General features: G+C 39.7%; 1 protein-coding gene across 1 annotated transcript in view; it reads left to right on the forward strand.

Annotated features, from left to right (window-relative positions):
• slc17a8 (solute carrier family 17 member 8) overlaps positions 1-24,913 on the forward strand; it is a 97,226-nt gene that overhangs the window by 14,409 nt on the left and 57,904 nt on the right. The window contains exon 2 of the mRNA XM_039760540.1: positions 24,570-24,822. Within this exon, the coding sequence (XP_039616474.1) occupies positions 24,570-24,822 (253 nt within the window). The remainder of the gene's footprint in view (positions 1-24,569; positions 24,823-24,913) is intronic.

Below are 24,913 nucleotides of genomic sequence, written 5' to 3' on the forward strand. Positions count from 1 at the left end.
AATCTAATTGCTTAAAGAATGATTTATTAATGTATATTGGGATGTTTTGAAATAAAAAGGAGCTTAGGAAGAATATTCATCTTAACAGTGTTAATTCTTCCAGCTAGTGTGAGATGAAGGGTTGACCATCTATGCAAGTCTTGTTTAATTTTTTCCATGCAGACGGCGAAATTTTGTTGATAAAGAGCTTTATGTTTACTTGTGATGTTTACCCCGAGGTATTTAAACTGTTCTGCAATGATAAAAGGTAGGGTATCTAATCTAATATTATATGCTTGAGAATTCACTGGAAAGAGTACACTTTTATTCAGATTAATTCTGAGACCAGAGATCTTTTGAAATTCTGTGAGTGCTGCTAAGACTGCAGGCACAGAATTTTCTGGGTCTGATATATACAGTACCATGTCATCTGCATATAATGAGATTTTCTGTTCCAGTCCTTCTCTGCTAATCCCCTTTATCTGATCAGTATTTCGACAATGTATTGCCAGTGGTTCAATGGCAATGCAAACAGCAGCGGTGACAAGGGGCATCCTTGTCTAGTGCCACGTTCTAGTTTAAAGTAGTCTGAGCAAATGTTGTTGATGCAAACTGAAGCTTCTGGGTTAGTATACAGTAATTTAATCCATGCACAAATGTTTGGGCCAAACCCAAATTTCTCCAATGTAGTAAAAAGGTATTTCCATTCAATCATGTCGAATGCTTTTTCTGCATCCTATGATAATAATATTTCTGGGGTGTTTGATTTAGTTGGTGAGTATATTACATTAAACAGGCGTCGAAGATTTGAAGATAAGTGCGGCCCCTAATAAATCCAGTTTGGTCTTGTGATATTACGAGGGAGCACTTTCTCCATCCTTCTAGCTATGATTTTAGAGAGTATTTTAACGTCGTTATTCAGAAGTGAAATTGGTCTGTATGATGCACATTGTAATAAGTCCTTATTTTGTTTTGGAAAGACAGTGATTAGTGCTTGGCAAAAAGTTTGTGGAAGAGATTGGTTATCTCTGGCTTCTGTAAATGTTGCTAATAGGAGGGGAGCTAGCTGAGCAGAGAATTTCTTGTAAAATTCTGCACTGACTTTCTGACTTTATAGCATCTAGTAATTCTGATAATGCCAGAGGTTTATCAAGTTCCTCCACACTAAAAGCGTCTATTTGTGGTATCTGTAATGTATCCAGAAATGCATTAGATTATGTATTGCCTTCTTTTAACTCAGTGGTATATAGGGATTTATTGTAGTCTCTGAAAGGACGATTTTATCTCTGTTTGTAGTAGTGATTACCGAGATTGCGTTGCGCACTTCTTGCTTGTGAATTTGTTGAGCTAAAAGCTTATTAGCTTTCTCCCCATGTTCATAGTAATGATGTCTGGATTTGTAAATTAGTTGTTCAGTTTCTTTAGTTGTCAAGAGGTTTAATTCTGAATGTAGAGCCTGCCTCCTCCTATGTAGAGTCTCGCTTGGTAGTCTGGCATGTTCTTCATCTATTTTAGTAATTTCGCTTTTTATCTCTGCTACTTTCTTGGCCTCGGATTTATTTCTGTGGGAAAGATATGAGATAATCTGTCCTCTTAAGAAGGCCTTAAGAGTTTCCCAGAGTATTCCTGCAGAGATCTCGGGGATGTATTTGTCTCTAGAAAGAATTTGATTTGTTTGGATATAAATTCAGTACAATTCTCGTCAGCTAATAGAAGCGGGTTGAGGTGCCATCTGCAGGGTGAGTGCATGGGGCTTAGTAATTTTAGCTCCAAGATCATAGGTGCATGGTCAGAAATAACAATAGCATCATATTTGCAAGATTTAATCTTAGGCAAGAAGTTATTGTCTATAAAGAAGTAATCAATCCTTGAGTACAATGATGTACTGGTGAGTAGAAAGAATATGTTCTTGAATTTGGGTTTAAAAAACCTCCAGGGGTCTGATAAGTTGTGATCAGTTATAAACTTTGTAATTATTTTGCAGTGTTAGATGCCGTTCCCCTGTGGAGGAAGTCCTATCTAAAAGTGGATTTAGAACACAATTAAAGTCCCCAGCCATTATAACTTTATGAGTGTTCAGATTGGGAATGGATGCAAATAAATTTTGTATAAATTCCTTATCATCAACATTAGGTGCATAAACATTTATCAAAATCATTTTACAGTTAGATAAGTCTCCCATGACCATTACATATCTCCCTTCAGGATCCAATACTACATCTGATGCTACAAATGGTACTGTTCTATGTATGAGAATTCCCACCCTCTAGTTTTCTTTGTAAAACTAGAATGGAACATTTGGCCAGTCCAGTCTTTTTGCAGCTGGAACTGATCCTTGCTTATTAAGTGGGTTTCCTGTAAAAATACTATTTTAGCATTTAGACCTGTTAGGTGAGAGAGTACTTTCTTTCTCTTTAATTCGTGATTCAGGCCTTTAACATTCCAGCTTACGAAGTTAACTGTCCCATCATGGAGACACTGATTCTGAGTTTTTGATGTCATTTTATAGTCTTATTATAATTATAAAGATTGAGAGGATAGATTAGGTATAGATCAGGCCTGCCCTCTTTCTAAACCACCCACCCTCCCTTTTTGCCTCCCCAAGTGAGGCTAAAACCCACTTCACACAGTCCCAGTCCTCTGACATACCCAGAGACAGAGTACGTCCAAAGCAAAACAAGCTCCCAAAACAAGCTCCAATGCAGTGGTGCTTTAGGGTTAAAAGATAGAGATATCTCAAAAAAAAAAAAAGGAGTTTTGCACTTAAAATATATATATAGTCTTCAGCAATTTTAGTGCATTAAGATGATACACCCAGATAATAAACCTGGGGGATGGTGTTAAAAATGTGTCCAGAAGAAGCATAACAAGTCTTAATGCAGTAATAGCAATAACAGTAAACCAAGGGTATGATATTGAACAGTCTCGTTTAGGGTAGAGATGAAATAATTAGAAAAGAAAAAGCGAAAAGAAAAAAAAAGGAGGAAAAGAATAATTAAGCACAATAAAACATAAACCAATAGTGCCCTAGTAATACTAAGTAATAATGAGAATATATAAGAATATATGCTGATAAAAACCTGTATTTTAAAACGAATAGATCAGACAAAAGATTATTAATCTTTGCTTTATCATTATCTGCCATGACTCACTATTATGTATCAGAATTATCCCAGGATCAGCTTTCTTAATTCCTTTTCTGCTTCTTCCTTGCTAGCGAAAACATAGAAATGACCCTGCCATTCCACTTTCAGTTTTGCCGGATCCAGGAGGCTGTATTTGACACTGGCTTGCCGTAGCTGCTGTTTAATATTATAGAAGGCTGCGTGTTTAGCAGCTGTTGCTGGAGAGAAGTCAGGGAAAATAGGAATGTGGTTATTTTCATATATAATATCTTCCTTGTTTCTGAGGAGTGCCATCACCTCTAGTTTAAATGATAATCGTTCAAAACGAACTATAAAAGATCTTGGTCGGGGTCTGACGGTGTTTGATCCGCGCTGTAAGCGCTGCTATCTCAGATTCTGCTTTAAAGTCGCCCCCGATTATTTTAGAAAAAAGTTCAGCTGTGAATTTCACAGGGTTTGAACTTTCTCGATTCTCTGGCAGACCTTCAATTCTGACATTATACCTTCTACTCCCATCTTCTAAAGCAGCCAGTCTGTCTCCAAGTTTTTCTCCGAGTTTTTTGCATTCGGAACTGACATTTACTGCTCTTTCCTTGGCACTGGCAGCTAAATGTTTGGCCATTTCAATCCGATTCGTGAATGTCTCCTTGAAATCCTCCAATTGATCAGTAAGCGTGCTCAGTTTAACCGAGTTTTCCTGAATGCGCTCTTCAAATTTACCCAGCACCTGTCGAAGTTCAAGTTGTACTTCTTGACGCAGCCTTTCATTTGCCTGTTGGATTTCCTGTCGCAGACATTCATTGGCCTGTTTTATCTCCTGTTTCAATTCCTGTTTCAGTCTCTCAAGTGCCTTTGCCGTTGCTTTCTCATTAGCCTTCTCGCTTTTCTTTATATCTTGCGTGAGCTCAGCGAGCAACACCTTCAGTTCAGATAGTTCAATTGTGCTTTCTTGTACCGTAGATGAAGCAGCAGACTTTGCTGTAGCCAGTGTCCCCGCTGCTCCAGGCTCACATAATTGCATAATTGAAGCCGCGGACTTCACGGCCCTTTCCAGTTTCAGGTAATCTTCTCCAATCGGCGAGCTATCCAGATCTGAACTCATGATCGCACCTTCGCTCCCCTTTTCGCTCTCAGCCGGTGACGATGTAGCAGACCGTGGTCCCGAGGAGTCTGTGCTTTCGCCCATCTGATCCAGTTCTGTCTCTGAAAGGCCATATCTAAAACTGGGGCTTGTTGATCGCAGCTTGGGTGTAGCTTTAGTTTTCGATTCTTTCGAACCCCCCTTCTTGTTGGCCATGTTTATATGTGCTTACATATACTGTAGCAGTCCCTCTCGGGTTGAATAAATACAGGATATCTCAGGATAATAAGCAAATAATATGAAAAATAACACCACTGCTAGAGGAGCTGCACTTCAGACGTCCATCTCTCGCATCGGACGAGACCAAACTCCTCAAATATTATTAATTACTTTCACCAAAACTTTAGATGACCAGGTTTCTTAAAGAGGAGGCTTTTTGAGATGTGGTTTCATTTCACAGTGGAAGGTTCCAGCTTCTCACTGGTCTTCTCGCAAGCCTTCGAGAAAAGGACAAAAGAATTTGGTGAGAGACTTGAAGGCAGAGTACCAGTGAGACTCTCACTGCTCATTATCTAGAAACTGGCACATACTCTTCATCTATCTATGCAATGTATGGTGTAATGCAGTTAAAAATTATACAACACAGTCACAACACAGTCACATCTATTCCCCAACTATCCTTTTAAAATCTCACGATCTACACTCACTGTTTACCCGAATCTAATGTTTTTTCAACATCAGGGCCATCTTAACAGGATCATAGGCCCTCCGGGAAAGTAGTGCACTAGGGCCTCTGTTTTGATAGTAAAATGGAAACATACATAGGCATCAGAAACACCATGGGCCCCTGGCAAGTGCTCATTGTTCTCATATTTTAAGACATACCTGTTCAGCATGAATAGAAGAGACATATTATAATCATTTTTTATCAGTGAAACTATCCTACATCACAAGATAAAAGACTTTTGTACTAGTTAAGAACTAGTTCTAATGTGGCAATGTCTTGGAATACCAGGCAACACCAACTATTAGTCAACATTGATAGTTATTTTACCAGATTGTGAGCTGCTCTATAGTAACAGAAATGCTGCAACATCAGGTTATTCAGATGAAGGCTGATGGGATGACTCTCTTGGCCATTGGAAGAGAAGTGGTTGGTCCAAGAGAGGATATAGTTTTAAATTTTTACGATTTAAGTTCAATCATTTAATTTTAATTAAAAAAAGTTGAGCGGTTTTATTAATCCAAAGTCTGTGTTAGTGAAGCCAGTCTTCTATGAGGGCTACATCTGCAGGGGATGCCATCTGATCCAGCACCTCAAGCTCAGATTCAATGAACTGGAGGAGGAGTTGGCTGGCTTACTTTTGTAGTAGAGAATTGGTGGACCTGACTCTGGTGTCCTTTACAGAGATAGTGTGCACCCCTAAGACCCCCAGAACGGTAGAGATACGTGGGTCACAGTCACAAGGCACAAGGCAAAGGGTGAACACTGTCCAGGGGCATCAACCCCAGAATTGGAAGTATCAAACTGTTTTCATGTGCTTGTGGAACAAATCACCAGGACTAGATAATATTTATCTTGAATTGTTAAGGAGGTTAGCAAGTACATAAATAAACCTTTAACACAAATGTTTAGGAAGTAACGGTGCACTGGGGGAATTCAAAGGACAGGAAAATGGCAAATATTATCCAATCATATAAAAAGTGTCATTGGGCAGATTCAAGCAGCTGTAGGCCAGTAAATGTAATGTGCATCGCAGGAAAATTAATGGAAGGAATTATTAAGGAAAAGACTGAGCAACATATGGCAGGAACAGGAGTTTTATTGAACAGCCAGCATGGGTTCAGATGAGGAAGGTCATGTTTTACCAACATGCTGGAATTCTTTGAGCAAGCAATAGGATATGACCAAAGTAGAGCATATGATATTATTTATCTTGACTGTCAGAAAACATTTGATAATGTGACACATGAGAGGTTGAGCATCAAACTAAAAGAAGTGGGAGTTTAGGGTGATATTTGTAGATGGTTGTATAATTGGCTCAGACACAGGAAGAGGTGAGTGATGGCACGAGGAACCTTATCAGAATTAGCCGATGTTAAGAGTGGTGTTCCACAGGGGTCAGTGCTAGAACCTCTGCTATTTTTAACATATGTAAATGATTTGGATAGGAATATAAGTAACAAGATGTTTAAGTTAGCAGATCATATCAAGATAGGTGGGTTGGTAGCTAATCTCAAATCCATTGAGTCATTACAGAGGGACTTGGACTGCATACAGGCTTGGGCAGATTTGTCGCAGATTAAATTTAATGAAAGTAAATGTAAATTATTACACATACAGTAAGTAGGAAGTAAAAAAGTTAGATTTGAATATGCAAGTCTGAAAATCAAAAGTACACCTTATGAGAAGGATTTAGGAGTCGTAGTGGACTCTAAGCTATCAACTTCCCAACAGTGTTCAGAAGCCATTCAGAAGGCTAACAGAGTGTTAGGTTATATAGCACAATGTGTGGAGTACAAGTCCAAGGAGGTTATGCTCAACCTTTATAACGCACTGGTGAGGCCTCATCTGGAGTACTGTGTGCAGTTTTGGTCTCCATACTACAAAAAGAACATAGCAGCTCTAGAAAAAGTGCAACTAGGCTGATTCCAGGACTACAGGGGATGAATTATGAAGAAAGATTGAAAGAACTGGGCCTTTTCAGCTTAAGTAAAAGAAGATTAAGAGATGACATGATTGAAGTGTTTAAAATTATGAAGGGAATTAGTACAGTGGATCGAAACTTATTTTAAAATGAGTTCATCAAGAACACGGGGACACAGTTGAAAACTTGTTAAGGGTAAATTTCACACAAACATTAGGAACATTTTTCTTTACACAGAGAACCATAGACTCTTGTAATAAACTACCAAGTAGCATAGTATACACTAGGACTTGAGGGACTTTTAAAACTAAACTTGATGTTATTTTAGAAGAATTAAATGTATAGGACTGGTGAGCTTTGTTAGCCTGTTCTCATCTAGATTGTTCTAATACTTTAATGTTCTAATGCTGAGGTTTGCAAGTTAGAAAATCCAGTTTATATGGTTTAACATTGAGAAGTTTGGTGGTTGACTTTGATGGTACAACAAGAGCTAAATGCTAAATTGTAGTCTATAACCTGGTATGCAAGTTTTTTTTATTATCCAGATGTGCTAGGATGGTATGGAGCGTAAGGGATATGGCATTCTCTGTTGACAGCATGTGATGACGTGTAAACTGGAGGTGATCATGACTATCTGGAATGATTTGTTTAATGTGTTCCAGTATCAGTAACTAAAAACAATTCATAATGAGAGGAATCTGTAGTCATTTACACAGACCACTTTTGTTTTGATAGGCACAGTCAGCAAAATATTAAAGGTTGTTGGTCACTATATGATTTTAAAATGGGCACTGAAATTCAATCTGGAACAGATGTTTTAAAGACATTAAATTGTTAAACGTCCTGCTTACTGTATGTCAGACATACAAACATAGAAGGATGAATCAGTGGTGCTGCAAGCTGTTGGATGGTAGGGAGAAACATAGAGAATGTCACCGCTCTATGGCACCAAGGGTTTCATAAACATGTCTAAAACAGATGAGCTTTCAAAACCTTATATTAATTGATTCTATTCGAAGGCACTAGAATCTTTTTTTCCTTTGAAGCAAAAAAAAAATTATCTTGGCAAAACCATTGGAAGTGAATCAGACTGCCTGCTTTCTGACATTGATTTAGGTAGCGATACACTTCCTTAGTCACTAACTGTGTATGGACTCTTTCAAGCCATTGATGTATTTTGTGAAACAGGCAGTCTATCACTTATATAAAAATGTTTCCCATTTAAAGCTTCAGGAAAAGAGCAATATCACTGTCACCATCTCTGAAGTGTTTTGTTTTTGTTGTGGAAAACTGTGACTGCAAGTAATGTAGCAGAAGTGCTTTCCTTCACAAGGACCTGCTTCTAACTGAGTTCTTCAAAGTGTATTGAAGGTGCACAGACTTTCAAGTCTAGGTTAGCATATAGTATTATGTAAAAAGTGAAGTGAAAAGATGAAAGATGAAAAGAGCCACTGTCTGGGTTAGAAACTGATTTCATTTCAATAGGAATTCTCAGGCTGGAAATAAACTTGTGGATAATGTATAAAAGCACTCAGCCCCTGCAAAGTGTTTTTCAATGTCATTAATTCTGATTGTGTAACTAAGCCCTGGTTTGTCCTGAGCACCCATCATGTATTATTCTTCATCCAGAAATATAATGTCTGCCCTTCACATGTACATACTGTATATACATGACCTGACAGGGTGAGCCCCAATTAATGAGTATAATACGAAGTACTGTATCTGTACATTTCTGTACATGCACAAACACAAGGAACACATACATAATGTAGATAGTAAATAAATAAACAGAATAATACTAACAAAAAATACATAACTACAATAAACATCAGAAAAATAATACTTTACAAATAACAAAGAAGTGTGATGGTGCAGGTTGTCCCCATGCTCCCACTCTTATTTTGGAAGCTTCTTGAACCTGACACCATCGAGGACACACCACGAAGCAACGGGTAGTTGTATAAAAGTGCTCCAATGCTTTTATTTACAGCAGTCAAAACAAAAGTGTCCAAAAAATTTAGTTCAAAGTTCAATAAATAAATAATCTATAAAAAATAACACTGAAAGATGTGCAGGTTAAATTCCAATAAATAAATATTCCTCTAAAAGCTGAGGTTAAAATCTGAATAGAGACAGTCTTTAAAAACTCATGAGTCCCAATGCTTCCCTCTAAAAACTGGCATCTCTTCCACTTATCCTGTCCGGACCTTGCAGTACAAGGAGACGCCTGTCAACAAGTGCAGTGAGTTTTTAAGTCGGGGATCGGGTCCCCATTGCCATTCCTCAGGCAACCCTGGTGTACCACACTTAGCCCTTGCAATTGACATTACCTTTGGGCCACTCCTACTTCCCCAGTGATTACTAAGTAGGAGCACCCATTTTCCAACCCTCTGGCTTTGCGCCCTGATGCTCCAGTGCAGACCACCTGCCTCTGTTCTGCTGCGCGGACTCTCCTTTTCCTGTCGCTCTTTCTTCTCTCTCTCTTCTTTCAACCTCCTCCATGTCTTTCTGTCTCACTGGCCAGTCTATTGTCTCCCTTCCTTGAATCTGCTCTAATGAGTACTCATGCTACCCTTTTAAACCAGGGATGTGGCATCAGAAACCGATCTCGCCATGCTATCACGCCTCCACCCAAAGATGGGAGAGCTGTAATTATTTATTTATTTAAAATACGCCCACCATCTGCAGACCTCAATTTACAACACACCTCACCCTTAAAGCTGCTAGTTGCATGGGAAGGCTCTAGGCCTCTACCAGCCCAATGCAACTAGTGGGATAGGTCGGCGGCATTGGCCCTGTCACTGCACTAAAAGACAGCAACATATAATGAAAGCACTAAAATAAAACCCTTTCATAAAACCAAAATCCCAAACCCCTCTCTGTGCAAACAAGACATAAAAAGAATAAAAAATGTAAAATGACACTAAAAAACAATCAATTAAAAATAAATAAATGTCCAATAAAAATTTAAAAACTATTAAAGGTCTTCCCATCTGAGTAAGCAATGGGTGAGCTTGGGAGATGAAGAAGGAGTTATGCTGGGCTCGTCTAGGTGCTGCAAATTTTAAAGACATAATGGCTGTTGGAATTTAAGCTTGTTTTAACTCTGATTTTTTAAAATCACTGAGCATTACTGTTTTGATGGATTATTTATTTATTATGGATGAAGCACTGCATTTTTTGAACACCCTTTGTTTGATTTATTGTAATACAAGCACTGGAGCACTTTTACATCTTCCCCTTTCTTTGTGTGGTGTCCTCATTTGCCTGGCTCATCTGGTCATGACTAGTGGCAGTGTTGGGCTCAAGAGGCTCCTGGAGGGAACCAGTAGTGTGGTGCTGACCTGCACCATCGCATGCCAAATACTGCACATTAACAAAAAACACATCATCCCCATCATGAAGCATGGTGGTGGCAGTAAATAGATAGATAGAACTTTAATTTACCCAGGGAAATATTATGATTTTTACAGGAGCTCTTTAAATAAATAAGAGGCATAAATAAATACATATGCACACTCACTATGGTCTGAACACACACCAGAATGACTAAAAAGCAAGAAAATTAAAAAGAAAGAACATTACTGACTTTGCAGTTCCTGTCACATTGATACATTATGCAGATATATTACTGTTGCTAGAAAGAAGCCCCAGTGACGTTTCTTGACCTACTTTTGCTGAATAATTCATTGGCTGAAAGTCCTCAGTGTTAGTGTGTCAGAGAGAGGATATGTATCACTGTTCATAAAGTCACTCAGTTTTGTTTTAATTCTCTTCTTTGCTACTACCTGCTGGGGTCCACAGAGGGTCCTATAACTGAACTTACCATTTTAATTACTTTGTTGATTCGGTGGGCCTCTCTTGATGTTACCAGCAGAGCACACAAAAGCATAGAAAAGTACACTGGCCATCACAAAGTTATAGAAGATGTGATGGATGTCACTTCCCACATTACTGGAACACATTTTCCTAAGGAAAAAAAAAAGCCTGCTTTGTTCCTTCTTATATAGTTCCTCTGTGATCCAAAACCAGTCCAACCTGTCATTAACACGGACCCCCAGATACTTGTAGAAGTGGACCACCTCTGCATCCAATCCTTGAATAGTGCTTATTGGTGCAGCAAAAGTCAATAACCACTTCCTTGGTTTTGCTGATGTTAAATTTCAGACAGTTCTTTCTGTACCAAGAAACAAACTTCTCCACCTGACTCCTATACTCTGTCTACCACAAGAGGACTCATATAGTCCAGGACCAGTCTCTCAAAGAAATAGGAAAAATAAACATAAGCCAGAGAACACACCCTGGCTGAAACATGACATAAACGGAATATACATGTCATGAAACTGCAACATATACAAAAATCTATGCATAAAAGGTATTTAATAGTGCACCAGTGGCTGGTGACCTTTCTGAGTCTGATGAAGCATAGGACTGATTTACCAGTTTTGACTTTAGTACGTTTATCTCTCATGTTTTAACTTCTAACTTGTCTTTTACTGTCCTTGTGTCCACTTCTTAGCAGACAATAACTAGGATTTACACACATTTTCATTTCAGAAATAGATCTTATTTATAAAAACTTCCATTCAACAGATAACTGGATATAATCGAGAGGAGTCACAGTGCACAGCTTGATGGCAACTCTGATCTGTACCGGGAACTGTGAAGGATGGCTGTGAGCGCTGTGAAGGCAGATAAGGAGACGTTTGTTAGAGTAATCTGTGATCAAGTGACACACCATCTTTGATCTAGTGACCTGCATACAGAGGAATCAAAGCATTATGCATATCTGAATCTGTTCCTCGGAGAGTCGCAGTCAGAGTGGGTGATGGAACGGTCCTTACAGATGACATTGCAGTTGCGACTCTCTGGGCTGGCTACTTTGAGCAGCAGTTTAAAACTGATCCTCCAGCTAGAATGCTGGACATCTCTGGGTCCACAGTTCTTGAGGCAGATCTTCCAATTAGCTGTGAATCACCCAATCTCACTGAGATTGCACAGGTGGTGAACTAGCTGAGGGTAGAGAAGGCTGCAGGGATCTGTGGTATCTGGGATGAAGTTCTCCAGGCTGATGGTAAGGCTGTCCTCCTGGCATTGTAAGCAATTTTTGCTTCCATTTGAGAGACAGGCATCATCTCAACTGACTGGAAAATGGGACTACTTGTTCTTATCTGGGAAGGGAAAGGTGATCGCCTGGATTGTGGCAACTACGTGGGATAACACTGCTCTTGGTGCCGAGTGAGGTCCATGCTAGGGTCATCCTCAGTAGGATCCATGATCATTTGCTCATCTACTGAGCTATCGAGCTGCCCTGTGGGACATCCTGAGACTTCATAGTATTCCCCTGGAGTTGCTTTATATCATAGCTGGCCTGTACATTGGTACTGTGAGTGCTGTGCAGAGTGGAGGGGGAACCTCTGCATTCTTCCCAATTGATTCTGGGGTTTGTCAGGAGTGTGTTCTTGCTCCTACTCTGTTCAATGCTTGCATGGACTAAGTGTTGGGCAGGGTCATGGGGTCCAACAGCTGTGGGGGATCTGTTGGTGAAGAGAGATTCACTGATCTTGACTTTGCTGATGATGATGTGACCTTCACAGAGTCAATGGAAGCTCTGATTGGGGCTCTCAAGAGACTGAGTGAGGGGTCTGCGTGTCTGGGCTTGTGAGTGACTTGATAAAAACCTTAGATCCAGGCCTTTAATAACCTCTTGGGTACAGCCCTCAGCAGCGTGTCTGTCTGCAAATTGGAAGAGCATTGTGGGTCATGAGGTCGCTAGAAAGGGGTGTGTGATGCTCCCAATATCTCTGCAAAAGGACGAAGTTCCAAGTCTTTAGAGTCCTGGTGCTTCCTGTTTTGCTATATGGTTGTGAGACATGGACGCTATCCAGTGACCTGAGGCAAAAACTGAACTCCTTCAGTACTGTCTCTCCTCAGAGAATCCTTGGGTACCATTGGTTTGACTTTGTGCTGAACGAGTGGTTACTCATGGAGTCTCAAATAAGACAATTAGGGAGAGTCAGTTACGACACTATGGCCATGTGGCGTGATTGCCCAAGGGTGTTTCGGCTCACAGGATCCTCATTGTTGACGACCCTAGTGACTGGACCAGGTCAAGGGCACACCCACATAACACCTGGCTGTGGCACATAGATGGTGAGTTCCAGAGGGTGTACAAGTGTTTTGCTCACCAACCTGACCTGACCCGTGCATATGGCTGCAATGTAACTTGTAAATGCAGAACACAGAAGACAATCAAAAGTGTTAAAATACCAGTGTAAACCCTTTAATTGGTATAAGCAGTTGGAAAACAGAAAGCAAACAAAAAAAAAAACAAAACAGATGTTGGGAAAAACAATTGAACCATTTTCCTCAGCCATCTAGAAAACATATTGAGGACAAGGCAGATTTTATCTCATTGGCAGCAGAAGAGACAGAGTCTGAGGTGGAGACCAAGGTGAGCCCTGTGATCTTCCTTTGCATCCTGGACTTCCTGGCTCTATTACATTCAAATCACTCCTCAATGTACATCGGAAGAACCAGGCTTGCATGTTTGGCACACTGAAACACACACTCACTCATTCCAGCCAATTCAAAGTGGCCACTAATCCCAACATACACATTTTGGGATAAAGGAGGGAAGAGTGAACACATAAAGAAATAACACGGGAAAAAGTATGCAAACACCTGAGTTGACACTGGAACAGATAACTCTGAGGCAACGGCACCACCATGCCGCCCACCTGAGCATCCGTTTATTTAATTATTTATTATATTTTTATGGAGCACTTCTTTCATCATGTTGCATTTCAGGTCTACGGTTGCTTTCGGCAAGCCACACAATTGCACCTTGTGTTCATAAAAGCATACAGTATAATTAAAACCACACTTATCGAACACTGTATTTCCAAAGTCTTTCTTTCAAAGTCCAGGTCTCAGGTGCAGATAAGGGCACCTGAGATTAAAGGCAGTTCTACACAAAGGCAGAGCAGAAGTGAATAGGAACTGGAACAGGTGCACACAAATAATAAATGAGGAGCACCGTCACCTCTTGTGTTACAGAACAGTGAATTTTCCAGGTCAGTCTCATCATGAGCTGAAACAAACTGTTACAGTATTTGAAACGTCACCAAACTTTATTTCTTTACGTCTTAGGTAGTGATATGCTTCCTAAACCTTTTAAATAATTATAGCAATCATTCTGATTAGATTAATACAAAGTATTTCCCATTCGCTTTTTCTTCTTGGTGTCCTGTGATGACACTTAATATCATCGACTTTATGACCAAGTTGTCATTGTCAGACCTTTGTTGTAATTTGTAGGGTCTTTTGTCATTTGCCTATGAAAGGGCTTCCTATGAGGGTTTGTGACAGATGACGTTTAATGGAAGTAAATGTAAAGTATTACATGTAAGAATTAAAAATATTAGTTTTGAATATAGAATTAGAGTTCTGAAAATCCAAAGTACACCTTATGAGAAGGATTTAGCAGCTGTAGTGGACTTGATGCTATCAATTTCCAGGCAGTTTTCAGAAGGCATTAAGAAGGCAAACAGAATGTTAGATTGTATAGCACGATGTGTGGAGTACAAGTCCAAAGAGGTTATGCTGAAGCTTTATAATGCACTGGTGAGGCTTCATCTGCTGTATTGTGTGCCGTTTGGGTCTCCAGGCTACAAAACGGTCATAGCAGTGCTAGAAAAGGTCCAGAGAAGAGCAACTAGGCTCCTTCGACGGCAACAGGGGATGAATTATGAGGAAAGATTAAAAGAGCTGAGCCTTTTCAGTTTAAGCAAAAGAAGATTAAGAGGTGACATGATTGAAGTGTTTAAAATTATGAAAGGAATTAGTACAGTGGATCGAGACTGTTATTTTAAAATGATTTCATCAAGAACATGGAGACACAGTTAGAAGCCTGTTAAGACTCAATTGCGTACAAACATTAGGGAGTTTTTATTTACAGAGAGAATCATAGACACGTGGAATAAGCTACCAAGTGATATACAGTAGGACTTGATGGATGTTTAAAACCAGAACAGGCTGAATGGCCTGATCTCATCTTGATTGTTCTAACGTTTAAGTATTTTTATTTATAAAGATTGTACACTTGCTCTTTTTTGTGACTAGCTGGGTTTTGACAGTTATCCTTCTTCTAGTACATTTTGAGGTATTTTTTGTATTCTGTTTACAAAAGTCCTCTCCACGTTTCATAATATTTACGTGTTTTACTAGTATTTCTGAATTGTTTTCCTGTTAAGTTTTTCATAATTATGTACTGTTTTAAAAATGTACCCTCATTCCATGGGTTTTGGGGGTGGAGCCCCAGGAGGCAAAGCCACCCTGACATCGCCGCTGCTGGGTCCTCCCTCTGCATTTATCTGGAGGCCAGAGCCTGAGATTTGACCAGTGATTCCTTGTGATTGTTAGGAGTCTTTTGGGTTTTGGTGAATATTGCTGTTTCTTGTTCAATTTACTGGCTTCTGTTTTGGGATTATAGTTACTGGATCATGTGCTGGGACTTGCTGTGGATTGCCATTTTAGGCAAATCCTTTTGCTGTTTTTTGCTCTGTTAAGCATTTTTGCTTTATTTTCTCTTTTTCATAAATAAATTTTATGTTTATAAAGATTCCTTTTTTACCCTTTTGTATTTATAACACTGCGATGGGCTGGCGCCCTGCCCAGGGTTTGTTTCCTGCCTTGCGCTCTGTGTTGGCTGGGATTGGCTCAAGCAGACCCCCGTGACCCTGTAGTTAGGATATAGTGGGTTGGGTAATGGATGGATGGATATTTATGACAGGAATTATGGTCATCCCCTGCTCTTGTAAGGCTTTTGCTGTATTTTGAAGTTTTCCCCACTTTAGGCCTAGCCAAGTTGAAGCCTGAATTCTAGGGCAAGCTGATCCTAAGTGAGTCTCTTCCGTTCTCCCCAGTTAGGTTTTTGGCCTGCTTATGGTTATATTTGGAGGCCTAAACCTGATTTCATCATATTTAAGACTCCAGATCACAACATCTACAGTTTTACAGGTTAAAAAGATCTGTCTGTCTTTGTTTATTATGTTTTTTGCCATTATAATAACAATACACAGTACAATTTTGTCCAAATAGTGCTTCAGAGAGTGTAGTAATACGGTTTGTTCTAACACTGCTTCTATACAGACAAAGGGTTTGTAAATAATCAACAAAAGTTGGGACACCTGTGGGAATTGTTCACATCAGATTGCAAGGTTTAATTAACATCTGTAGCTGCAGAAAAGCTGTAAGTAGTTAACCCTTTAATTGTTTTCTGAAAAAGGCCTGTTTGGTTAGCTCTAAAAATTCTTTTTTTTACCAGTTACCATTATACCATTTCAGGTTGTTCACTGCTCACATTTCAATAAAGCTATAAAAGTGTTCTAAAACTTATGACCGGAAATGTAGGTATGGTATATGCAGCATCTCAGAATGTAACATGCAGTATTTTTTTAGTCAATATTGCGTTTTTTTGTAAATAATGTTGCATTTATTTAACTACTGTAGTCTACATGTATAATACAATATAATACACTGGGCTTGAAAGCAAAACTTTGCTTTATAAGAATGCATCGTGTGGCCACCAGGGCGCTCCAGCTGCCCCAAACACCTGAACACACCAGACACAGACACAAGCTCAAGCACAAGATACATTTTTATCCACATGGGAAACGCTTCTTCCTTACTCCCCTGCAGCAAGTACAGTACAATAAGCACCAACACAGCACACAGTACTTTCTTCTCATCTCTGTTCTTTTTCACCTTCACTCCTCCCTCAAGCTTCGTCCACTTCCTCCCGACTCTATCTCTCCGAATGGAGTGAGGCGGCCCCTTTTATAAAACACTCGAAAGTGCTTCAGGTGTTCCACAGTCTCCCTCCGGCCGCACTTCTAGGTTTGGTGGCAACTCTGCATGCTCTCCATGTACCCTCTGTTGGTAGCCACAGGACCTGAGAGTGTTGAGGTTCCATGCTCCAACCCCATAGCACTACAGTCCCTCTGTCGTCCCGGGGGGAGGTATTGCCACATGCAAGCTCCTTCCACCAGTCCTTCATTACAAAGGCGTCCCGGCTGTCCATCACAATTGAAATTATAAATATTGTATCAATCTGTTTACATACCGCATTTATAGTCTTGTTGATGTTGACGCCTGTTGGTTCCTCTTAGTTATAGTCATCTTCTGATGGATTATTATGGCTGCTCTATGGTTCTGTCTTTTTCTCTCTGTGTCGATCAAGGGCACCTAAATGTTTGAAATGGTAGTGTGTTTTCTTAGAGTAAATCAGTTCACTATATAAAGGGAGGCAGCAGTAAAATTGAAAACTGGAATTGGGAGATGTATTATGGTCAAAACGACAACTGAAAAAGTCATAACCAAGAAGTCAAGAAACGAAAATTAAAAATTCAATACATGTGACAATAATAAGCCAATTAATTATGAATGAGTGTTCCTGAGATCAACATGTGCCCTGTGCAAGGTGGTACATGACTGACACCTGATGCTGTTAGGATAGGCTCTGACCTCCTGCGATTGAACGGAGTGGGTTTTGTTGATAGATAAAGACATAAAATCTGGGAGTCCAGTCTCGGATGAAATATAACTGCACCACTGCAGGCCACCTTCTTATCAGTACCTCTACTATCCTACTTTAACAGCTCATCTCATCTTTTATTCTGTACTGCTTTGAATGGGATGAGTTACTTCTTTTGTATCAAGAAGTAGTAGTAGGGTGGTGTACCATGGTAGCCAATATGAATGAAATGAGAAGTCAAGCAAAATGACACCTGATTACATCTCGCCTGAAGAATGGACCTGAGCTCCCTCGAAAGCTTGCATATTGTAATCTGTTCAGTTAGCCAATAAAAGGTTAAAAGTTATTGCTTAACTGCTCATTCTATTGTATTATATATTTTGCATACTAAGAAGTAGGCACACAATGTAAAAGGAGAAATGTTAATATAGTATATTTTTTTGCTAATAGGTGGCATAATGACAGCCCGTTCCCCTTTATTCCACATTAGATTATTCTGTGGTTAGAAAATGGTCCTTTGAAATAATGGGTATGTGGTTGTGTGCTACGATGGTCTGATCTTCCAACCTGGACTGGTATCTATCTTGTGTGTGATGTCAACGGATTTGTTGAAACTCCCCACAACTCTGTATATTGATGTATTAAACTCAGTTTTTGTCTAGTCCAGAGTTATGGGAAGCAGAGCCTTCATATTTTCCCTGGGGACAAATAAACCTCTATTTATCTATTAAAAGCATATGCAAAAGCCTAACTGAAAGGTGACACAGAGGAGTATTTAAATGCTGCACAGAGACTAAGTGCTGTTTATGTATGACTTATATATGATGTTTATGTATGACTGAATCAAAGGATGTTGTGTTAAACGCCTGAAGGTTTATTATCTGAGCTCTAACAACACCATTCACTTTACAGTTTGTATTTCCAACATACAATGCCAACTTACAAATCAAAAATGCAATACATACATTATCTCTATCTTTTTCTGCGTTATAACAACAATGAATGTTAACCATCTCCCTTCAAAATCAGTTCCACTTACTTCTCGTAACTGTTGTGTACCACTAGGGGGTGCACCACCACCCAAACCCAACACAGACAGATGTGGGACACAAGTTCTGGGCACACTTTTTTATCTTTTTCTTTGTCTCCCCATGGGAAATGCCTTCCCCCACTTCTCACGTGTACAACACAGTCACAAGCACAGACAAAACACACACTTCTTCTCTTCTCTGTCCACCTCCACTCCTCCTGGCAAGCTTTGTCCTCTTCCACCCGACTCTAGCTCCCGGAGTATTGGCTGCTGGCTCCTTTTATAAGGCACCTGGAAGTACTCCAGGTGGTCTACTTCCGCCAGCACTTCTGGGTATGGTGGAAGAGCTGCAATCAAGGGCTCAGCAGCAGCGGCAGCACACCCTGGCAGCACCAATGGAACCCAACAGGGCTGCACGAAACTCCTGCTCCTACAGAGCACTGCGGGAGTCCAAGGCACCGCTGCAAGCCCGGGGGAGGTAATGCTCTGAACACGCTCCCTCCTCCAGTCCTTCCGGCGTAGAAGCATCCCGGCCAGGTAAAGGTCCCAGCTGTATGCCACACTGTACAACGTAGCAGCTATAACAAGAAAGACAAATAAGCAAAAAAAAAAAAAAACCATAAAGAAAGTCTCAAGTCATGCCTCTTAAAATCTTGATGTCATCTGAAGTAGAAGGCGTTAAGAAAGATGTCTATGACACAAAAACAATAATCTGTGTCATCCTGAGGCTTAAAAGAAATTTCACACAGAGAGCTCTATAGACAGAAACAGCGGTTTGAAATTATGTGTCTCTGTATTGTGAAAACAAAGCAGAAAAGGCAGTATTGTTTTTTAATAAAGCTGAATTATCTTTATATTATAAAGGAACAACTAACTTGCCTCAATTTTACAATGTTAACCAATCTTTAAATTGAGTTCCTAGGTTCCCACACATTTTACATCTGACCAAAAGGTTTTTACATTATACACATTTATTTCAGATTTTAAATAATAGAAGGCTCAGATTACTGTGCACGTTTTGACAATAATGCCCATTTGCCAGGTATCAGGCAGGTGTGCAGCCAAGATGTCAGCGCGATTTCAGTCTGAATGTCTCTTCCCCATGTGTCTCAGGCTGCCGCCTTTCAGGATTACTGCACCTTCATCAGGGCCACACAGAAAACAACCTTAAATACACAAAAGCATCTTATATATCTTTTTGAAATATTGAAAGCCTCCTCTGCTCAAAGTAGGACACTCTCATTGTAGGTTTTAAAATTCATTCAATTCAGTTTTCAATTTAGTTTATTTTTGAATACTGCTCTTCACATGCGGGTATGCACAAAGTGCTATGCCAGGTCCTCAGGTAAAATGTAAATACAAACTTAGCAAATTTTAAAGTACATAATGAATATACAAAGTGTGGCAGATTTATTTTTACTCCCAGGAAAAAAAAATTAGTCTGAAACCGATTAACATAAATAGAGCCTGAAGAAGGGGCCTGAGTTGCCTCGAAAGCTTGCGTATTGTAATCTTTTTAAAAGTTAATCTTAAAAGTTAAGACCAAAGGAGCATCTCTTATTGAAGCAGGCTAAAAGCTCAACCTGACAGTTATTTTATCACTCCTTGAACTCTTAAGTAGGCTGGCATCTTGTGATTTTAATGTGCGCTCTAGTTTATAAGTAAAGACAAGTTCATGTGGCATTTAACTGGAAGTCAATATGAAGACTTAAGAACTGGGGATTTGTGGTTGTACTTTCTAGTTCTTGTAATGATTTTTACAGCAGCATTTTGAATTAACGAAGAGCTTCATAAAGAACAATTCGAGCAGCCAGTAAATATGGCATTACAGTAGTCAATCCTACTAGAAATAAATGTATACTGTAGATTAATTTCTTAGTATCCTGCATATTTAGAAAACACCTTAGTTTTTCAAAATTTTAAGATGGAAAAAACATGATTTAGGCCAGTGGTTCTCAAACTGTGGGGCGGGCCCCCTAGGGGGGGTGCGAAGTACCAAAAAGGGGGGTGCGAAGATGTGAAAAAAAGAAAACAAGAATCAAAAATATGAAAAATTCATCTATTGAAACCAAAACAAATTAACTTAAACTACATTCCGATACTAGAAAAATAAATATAGAGTTAGATAAACGTTGATAAAAGTTAATTAGGTATAATAAAATATGTATCTATGATATATTATTATCCCGTGTTTGCACTTGTCTGGGCTATAGCTCAGGGGGAGGATAAAAAAAATTAAAAGTGCTCACTTTGACTTAAGGCAGAAGCGCAGTCAGCGTCTCAAAGGCTGGCACAGCTATGCATGCGCGCCAGCTGCTCAACTTTTGCAGGGCAGGAGACGCCACTTTTTGCAGACACGTTCACGTGATCAAAAGTCTCCATGCTCTTTAGAGGTCATTCATATATTGGAAATTTGGACGTTCACATAGAAAATGTAATTTCTATACCACAGCCGTCGTGTAGCGCCTTTCAAAAGGGATCTACTACCGAGAGATGATCCATATACATTTTAGCTGCTGTTAGTACCACATACCTGTTATGTTATACCGGCTTTAAAATGTAGCTTACTCGAAACCACTCCACTGGTGCTCACTGTATCTTTACTTCTTAAAACTTTAATGTTTTACTGTTTAATAGCTTATAGACTACATTTTATTTTTTTCCCTTGCACTCAGTGAGCAAGGCCAGTGGGTGATCAGTATATATATATATATATATATATATATATATATATATATATATATATATATATATATCTATGAATGACCTCCAAAGAGCATGGAGACTTTTGATCACGTGAACGTGTCTGCAAAAAGTGGCGTCTCCTGCCCTGCAAAAGTCGAGCAGTCGGCACGCGTGCATAGCTGTGCCGGCCTTTGAGACGCTGACTGCGCTTCTGCCTTAAGTCAAAGTGAGCACTTTTAATTTTTTTCATCCTCCCCCTGAGCTATAGCCCAGACAAGTACAAACACGGGATCCCTTTTCTACACCGCGGCAAACTAATATTAAGGCGCTTCGCACTATCTTTTGCACGTATACGATTATGAGGTCGTCAACTCGGATTATGAAGACACGCACAGGAGTGGAGGACCGACAGTGCCATCCCAGCCGGTTAATGGCAGGGGACGTCTCACCAGTCTACACAAGACCCACCGCGACTGTCCCCAAAAGGTGCTCATATCGTCAGCGAAGATGTCTCTCTACACTATATAAAAGAAAAAGGCAACTTTCCTTTCTTTACACCTTTTTTCCTTTTATCCCAAACCAAAGCCTTTCTCCCTTAACACTGCAGAGGACACAAAACCAATTTTCTTTAAATGCTGGTAATGCCGGTAAGGCACATTACCAGAGGCAGAAATTTTGACGTTCACATAGAAAATGTAATTTCTATACCACAGCTGTCGTGTAGCGCCTTTCAAAAGGGATCTACTACCGAGAGATGATCCATATACATTTTAGCTGCTGTTAGTACTACTTACCTGTTCTGTTATATATATATATAATGCCAGCAACACTCATCACAATGACAAAACAATTGCATTGTCAATCATGTTACGTTATTATTAAAATGTTTCCTTTTCTTTTTCATTACTTCTTTATCACACTACTTCTCCACTGCGAAGCACAGGTATTTTGCTAGTATATATTATATATATTAAAAATGAACATTGTTTGTGGAAGTAAATATTGAACTTTATAGTATACTTCAGGGAACTGTATTTGCTGAATCACATTACTATTGCCTGTTTATTTTGCCCGTTTAATATAGGATTCAAATTTGAATTTTTGCTAGTAGGTTAGGGAAGAGGGTGGCATAGTGGTTAATGTTGCCCTCTGTCAGATCTTGAGTTTGAATGCCACACCTGGTCACTGCCTGCCTGGGTGCACCCATTCCATAACACATCCCAAAGATATGTGCATGTTTGGTTTGTTAACAGTTATAAAATTAGACCCATACAAGTGTAGCTGTGTACTTGACTGGCCCCTGTAATGGACTGATTACTTGGCCAGGGCTGTTCTTCTACCTTTTGCCCACTTCTGAACTGGATTATACGGGTCTGAAAATGTTTTTTTTGGTAACTCATGCATACAGTAGTTTATCAAGAGGACATGAGATGACACCTTATAATTCAGTATAAACTCTAAATAAGAAATATATTTCATAGTATAATGTAAAGCTATGGCTATACCTACCAATAGCATTTATTGATTAAGTAATTTTTAGACTAGCGTGTTCCTAATTTGTAACTGTCCTGATTATAACATGCAGAAGATTGAAATTGATCTGGATGGGATTACATTGTATAAATTGCAAGTTAAATTTTAAACATCCTCAGACACACTTCCTCCAGTTCTGGGTTGTTTCGTGCAGCACTGTTAACGCCGCAGGATGAAGCCCTGGACAGGGTGCTAGTTCATCATGGGGAACGACTGGTAAACGCATGCACAGGGGACCAATTTGGAAACTCCAGTCAACATAACAAACCTGTTTCTGGGAATGTGGGAGGAAGCTGATGTGATGTGAACATCGTCTGTTTTTCCAATTCTGCTCATCCAAATCTAGGTTGTGGCAAGCTGGAGCTTATCATAGATAGATAAGTAAATAGACAGATACTGTATAACTTTATGTGTCCCCTGGGGAAATTTGACAGGACAATATTGCTTTACTTTTATTCAATCTGGTAAGCTGATATTAAAGATTATTTCCTATTTCAACATTAATTACTATTTACATACACTCACTGGCAACTTTATTAGGTACACCTTGATAGCACTGGGATGGACCATCTTTTGCCTTCAGAACTGCCATAATTCTTCATTGCATTGACTCAACAAGGTGCTGGAAACATTCCTCAGGGATTCTGGCCCATATTGACAAGACAGTATCGCACAGTTGCTGATTTGTTGGCTACACATCCGTAATGCGAATCTCCCGTTCCACCACTTCCCAAAGGTGCTCTGTTGGATTGAGATCTGGTGATTGTGTGCATAGTGAACTCATTGTCATGTTCAAGAAACCAGTTTGAACTGTTGGTGAACAACAATACTCAGGCTGTGGCATTTAATTGATGCTCAGTTTGTACTAAGGGGCCCAAAGTGTGCCAAGAAAATATCCACCATGCCATTACATCACCACCACCACCATTAGCCTGAGTTGTTGATAGAAGGCAGGATATATCCCTGCTTTCATGTTGTTGACTCCAAATTCTGACCCTACCAACTGAATATTGCAGCAGAAATTTTCCAATCTTCTATTATCCACTTTTGGTGAGCCCTTGCAAACTGTAGCCTCAGTTGCCTGTTTATAGCTGACAGGAGTGGCACGCACTGTGGTCTTCTGCTGCTGTAGCCCATCTGCTTCATGGTTCAATGCGTTGTGCTTTCAGAGATGCTCTTCTGCATACATTGGGTGTAACGTGTGCTTATTTGAGTTACTGTTGCCTTTCTACCAGCTCAAATCAGTCTGGCCATTCTCCTCTGACCTCTGGTATCAACAAGGAATTTTTGCCCAATGAACTTCCAGTCAATGGATGTTTTTCCTTTTTTGGACCATTCCCTGTAAACCCTAGAGATGGTTATATATGAAAATCCCAGTAGATCAACAGTTTCAGCTAGCTCATCTGGCACCAACAACCATGCCATGTTCAAAGTCACTTAAATCACCTTTCTTCCCCATTCTGATGCTTGATTTGAACTTCAGCAAGTCGTATTGACAATGTCTACCTACCTTAATGCATTGAGTTGCTACCATGTGATTGACCCTCACTGGGTATCTTCTCAGCACTGTGGAGGGAACAGAAGAGGATATGGTTAGTTCCAGCATCTCCTCTCAACTTGGGGTGGTAGTATATACCTCTAATGAGCCCAGAGGATGATCCACAGATGCACATGCGTGACATATGAAACCAGAATGCTCAAAGAAAATGGATGTGAACATTGAGAAAATATGCAAACTCCATACCAACAATAACTGTTATCTAGTACTGAAACCCAAAATATAGGAGGTGTGGAGAAGCAGCATTAATATTTGTGCCACCTTGCTGCCAATTGTGAAATAAACCCCCCAAAAAAACATTTAAAATAGTTTCCAAACTTGCAAGTTAGGAGTAGAACTCAGCCTGTTAATTCAGAGTAACTAATTACAATATGATTTTTTTTCCCCCCTAAGGACTATTGATGGCTCCAATGTAGAGGAAGATCACATTGAACTGACAGAAGATGGCAGACCTGTGGAGACTCCAGTCCGGACTCCTCCGCTGTGTGACTGTTACTGTTGCGGACTGCCCAAGCGATACCTCATTGCCGTAATGAGCGGTCTGGGCTTCTGCATTTCATTTGGCATCCGGTGTAACCTGGGCGTGGCTATCGTGGAGATGGTCAATAACAACACCGTTTATATCAACGGAACAGAAGTGATGAGGGTAAAATTAAATTTCTAATTTTAAAAGCTAGAATTGTGTATTTTATTTAAGAATTCCTTAATAGAGATTAGAGATTTTTATTGTCCCACAC

Source organism: Polypterus senegalus, chromosome 8 (genome assembly GCF_016835505.1).
Source record: "Polypterus senegalus isolate Bchr_013 chromosome 8, ASM1683550v1, whole genome shotgun sequence".
Lineage (NCBI taxonomy): Eukaryota > Metazoa > Chordata > Cladistia > Polypteriformes > Polypteridae > Polypterus > Polypterus senegalus.